This window comes from Telopea speciosissima, unplaced genomic scaffold (assembly GCF_018873765.1).
Source record: "Telopea speciosissima isolate NSW1024214 ecotype Mountain lineage unplaced genomic scaffold, Tspe_v1 Tspe_v1.0283, whole genome shotgun sequence".
In the NCBI taxonomy this organism is placed as follows: domain Eukaryota; kingdom Viridiplantae; phylum Streptophyta; class Magnoliopsida; order Proteales; family Proteaceae; genus Telopea; species Telopea speciosissima.
This window is the reverse complement of record NW_025317619.1, coordinates 14,938-19,348: the sequence shown is the minus strand read 5'-3', so window position 1 is coordinate 19,348 and position 4,411 is coordinate 14,938. Positions and strand designations below refer to the sequence as shown.

The window sequence follows — 4,411 nt, the reverse complement described above, 5'->3', positions numbered from 1 at the left end:
ACCGAAAATGAACATATGTCGAAATAGGTATCGATTCGAAGGTCCCGACCCTCATCATCGCATCCACACGTCTTTTTTTTTTTGATAGGTAAGTGTGATTGTATTAAAGAAAAAAGAAGAATATACAAGGAAGGCAGCCTTTACCCCAACCCCTTAGACAGGCCTAAGAGGAAAGGGAGGGCTCTAGAGACACCTCGAGGACAGGCCCTCAGTAATACAGCCCAAAGAAAAAGGGAAAATACTCAAAATGAAGAGGTCCTGAAATAAGCTTTACAGTCCGCATCATTCTGGATCAGCTCCACCAACTCTAGGGGAAACTCCGAGGGATTAAAGATAGATTCCCCATCCCCAGTATCAATGGCTGCTGTGAAGTCCGCTGGCTGGTTCATTTCCCTCCAAACATGCCTAATTTCTTTGCGATGTAACTGCTCACAAAGGGAAATAATATGACCCTTCAAGACCTGCATGGCCCATGGGCAGCCAACTCACCATTTAAGATATCCACTGCAAGCTTGGAATCTGATCTAATAGAAACACGGCGAAGATCATTTTGAATGCACAACATAATCCCCCTAAGGATAGCCAGAAGCTCCATGCCAAGAACCGAATTTTCCTCTCCCTTTCCAACATAGGCTAAAATGGCAGCCCCTGTAGCATCTCGAATGAGCCCTCTATAGGAGGCTCTATCAGCCGTCAAGGACCCATCACAATGAAGGGGCTGTCATGTGTGCGGGAGGCCTGAACCAAGCACAGGTTTTTTGAGTAATTACTTTCCAATCCACTCTAATACCCCAACTTTCTGCAAGGAATTGATTCCTAGGATTTTGGGCAACCGAAATAGGGAGAGCAGCACACTTGGTCACAACATCAAACCTAATAGCTTTAATAATCTGATTATAGGACCGGGCCTTGCTTTTAAATAGCCTTTGGTTTCGCTCCCACCAAATGTGATGCACTGTAGCACAGAATGCCAATTTGGGAATAATATCCATCTTGTCATTAGCGCAGCCAACACCAGAAAAGCCGATAATTGCATCCTTAAGGTTGGAAGGTCCCCCACCACTTTGTGAATAAAGAGAGCTAATCTTCCCCAAATAATGCTAGGGAAGGAGCATTTAAAGAAGAGATGCTCATGACTCTCCATACCTGCCCAACAAAAGACACAATTCGGCCCAACAGTAATGTTTCTCTTGATAAGCTGGTCTTTGGTGGGAAGGGCATTCATAAGACACCTCCAAGTAGTACAAGAATGTCTAGGGAAATTCCTAGCAAACCAAATATATTTATCCCAGCCCACTTTATTAGAAGCCCTTCTAATAGTGTTCCAAGCCGATTTGGTACTAAACAGGCCATTAGAGGTTTTCTTCCAAATAGTGAGGTCATCTCCACCAATCAAGAGGGGAACATGAACTAAATCTCCCCAAGCACTAATCAGGTCAAAAGAACCATAGGATCTGGGATGCCAATCCCCTTTTTGGATCAAATCCGAGACCCAAGCCATGCGTTGAGAACCCGCATCATATCTAATTCTATCCCCATATTTATTGAGCAACACCCCTTGAGGATGCCATTTATCAAGCCAAAGACGAGTTGAGTTTCCAGACCCAATAATATGGTGAATGTGGGGTTCAACCAAATCCCTATACTTTAGCACTTTACGCCAAACCCATGAGCAATTTTGAGGGGTTTTCACAGTCCAAATGGAATCATTCTTTAAATACCGAGAACAAGCCCATCTAACCTAAAGACTGTCTTTCTTAGAAGCAATCCACCAGATTTGCTTTAGGATTCCGGTAGAATTCATATCAGAAATTCTCCGGATACCCAACCCCTCTTCATCCTTTGGTTTGCAAATATTATCCCAGGAGATATAATGTACCTTACGCTCCAAAGAAGGCCCGGTCCAAAGAAAGTTCGCGAACATGGACTCCAACTTCTGTTTTACTCCACTCGAAAGGGCAAAGATACCCGACCAATAAATGTAGCAGCCTTGGAGGACCGAACTAAGGAGCTGCAAACGACCAGCAAAGGATAGAAACCGAGCTTTCCAACCATCAAGGCGCCGCCTCACCAAGTCAAGAATAGCGGAGCAATCTGCAATAGAAAGCTTGCGGGAAATTAGGGGAACACCAAGGTACCGAATGGGTAGCTTAGTGTCCATGAAATTCGTTAATTCCAAAAGTTGCAGTCTAGCCGTTTGGGTAAGGCCCCCTAAAATAATAGAGGACTTAGCTCTGTTGAGCTTCAACCCAAAATAGGTATGAAAGTCATCCAAAGCCCCCAAACAGGCCAAAATAGAATCCGAGGCAGCCTTCACAAATATCTTCAAATCATCTGCGAAAATGAGATGTGAGAGGTGGGAACTCTTGCATCTAGGGAGGAGACTGATTCGACCTTCAACTTCCAGGTTCCTCATCAAAGCAGAGAAGCCTTCCATAGCAATGGTGAATAGGTAAGGGGAGAGAGGATCTCCTTGCCTTATCCCCCTCCTACCTTTAAAATAACCTGTTGGGCTTCCATTCAGGAGAATCGAGAAGCAAGGAGTGTCAACACAAGCCTTCACCCAGCCCATGAATTTAGAGGGGAACCCCATTCTATCCATAATCTGAAAGAGATACTTCTGGCTTAGGGAATCATAGGCTTTATGCAAATCAATCTTTAGGACTGCCGTCGGACCTATCCCTTTTTGATCAATGCCCCTCACCACATCATTACACACAAGGATATTATCCACAATGGAGCACCCTTTAATAAAAGCAGACTGGTTGTCACTCACCACTTTCCCAACCACCCCTTGCAGCCTATTCGATAAAATTTTTGTAATGATTTTATAGAATAGATTACAAAGGGCTATTGGTCTGTACCCAGCAAAAGAGGTAACATCTTCGGTCTTTGGGATGAGACTGATAAATGTAGCATTGATAGAGTCAGGTAGAATTGACTTCGAAAAGAACCACTTAACTGCCAACGTGAGCTCCTCCCCAACAACCTCCCAAGAATGCTTAAAGAAACCCGCTCCAAACCCATCTGGCCCCGGGGCTTTAGAATTCTTCATAGAGAACACCACCTCTCTAATTTCCTTATTAGAAACCTTCCCAATAAGGGAATCTTGCTGCACATAATCCAGCCCATATTGCAAGGGGACGAATCGGGAAAAACCACTATCGCCTGCGCATTTGCTCCAAACAGTTCATATAGAAAGTGACTGCCTCTTCTTTGATAAGGCTGGGCTCTTTAATGACGGCATTCCCTTCACCCTTGATCTCCAAAATATGATTGCTATTCTGTCTACATAGCATACATTTGTGAAAAAAAACTGTTGTTTCCATCCCCTAACTGAATGCTTTTCACCCTCGACTTTTCCTTGAGGGACTTCTCTTCAGTGCTAAGAGCTTCCCAAAGTTTCTTTTTAGCTTCTAACTCTAGGATAACAAGGTCCGAGTCATCAGGGTGGGTAGCAAGGTTAATCTGAATTTGGTTTAGTTTCAAATCAGCATTCTTGACTACAAGGAAAACATCCCCAATACTGTCCTTATTCCACTTCTTTAGAGCAGCTTCCAAGTTCTTGAGACGGGGCAGCAAACCTGAGAATAGGGTTAAGCTTCATATTAACCGGGCAATCCCAGCCTTTTTTAACCACCTCATCAAAACCCTCCCTACCAATCCAGGCCTCAAAAAACCGGAATGGTTTTGGACCAAAGTTAACACTTTCCAGTATCGAAACCACAGCTGGGGAGTGATCCGATAACCCTGGTGGAAGAAAAGTGGCTTCCGAAGACCTAATAGCATCAATCCAACTCATATTAACAAGTAAACCTGTCCAACTTACAGCAAACCCGAGAACTGCCTCCCTGTCTGTTGTTCCACGTAAACCTTTCTCCCTTTCATTTTAAGTCAACAAGCTCTGTGTTAAAGATGAAAGAATTAAAGTCATCAACCGCTTCTTGACGGATGGGATACCCTCCAGCCTTTTCACTTTGATGACGGACAACATTAAAGTCCCCTACAACTGCCCAAGGACCTGAGATATTACTTGCAAAAGAACTGACATCCCTCCAAAGCTCCCTACGCTCCTCCATCGAATTCGAGGCATAAACGGCAGTACAAAAGAAATTGAGAGAGGTCCCAATGGTGGTCACTTTAGCATGGATAAATTGATCAGATTTTTGAACCTCCTCAACCTTAAACACAGTAGTGTCCCAGCCTAACCAGATTCGGACAGAGTCAGCTGCACCATTATGAATGTACTTCCAGTTCGAAAGGAAAGGGTCAAAAACAGCAGCACAATTCTCCAACTTCACCTTGGTCTCAAGAAGAACAGCCAATTTAATATTATTGTCCTTAATTATCTTCTTAACTCCCCGTTTCTTTATAGGGGCATTCAAACCCCTGACATTCCAGGCGATGCAAT

General features: G+C 43.9%; 1 protein-coding gene across 1 annotated transcript; it reads right to left on the bottom strand.

Moving 5' to 3' along the window:
- Positions 1-242: 242 nt before the first annotated feature.
- Positions 243-3,888, bottom strand: LOC122647928. The gene is made up of 6 exons (XM_043841221.1): positions 3,830-3,888; positions 3,661-3,779; positions 3,318-3,584; positions 2,287-3,168; positions 1,880-2,094; positions 243-461 (listed from the first exon to the last, which is right to left on the bottom strand). The coding sequence occupies exons 1-6, from the start codon at positions 3,886-3,888 to the stop codon at positions 243-245; spliced, it is 1,761 nt and encodes a 586-aa protein (XP_043697156.1).
- Positions 3,889-4,411: the final 523 nt, after the last annotated feature.

Coding starts and splice junctions, on each gene's coding strand:
- LOC122647928 (XM_043841221.1), bottom strand. CDS start 3,888: ATGAAAGGGAGAAAGGTTTACGTGGAACAACAGACAGGGAGGCAGTTC. Junction 3,169..3,317: donor GTTAGGGGATGGAAACAACA/GTTTTTTTTCAC, acceptor GCAAATGCGCAG/GCGATAGTGGTTTTTCCCGA. Junction 462..1,879: donor GGCCTTCTTTGGAGCGTAAG/GTACATTATATC, acceptor TGGGCCATGCAG/GTCTTGAAGGGTCATATTAT.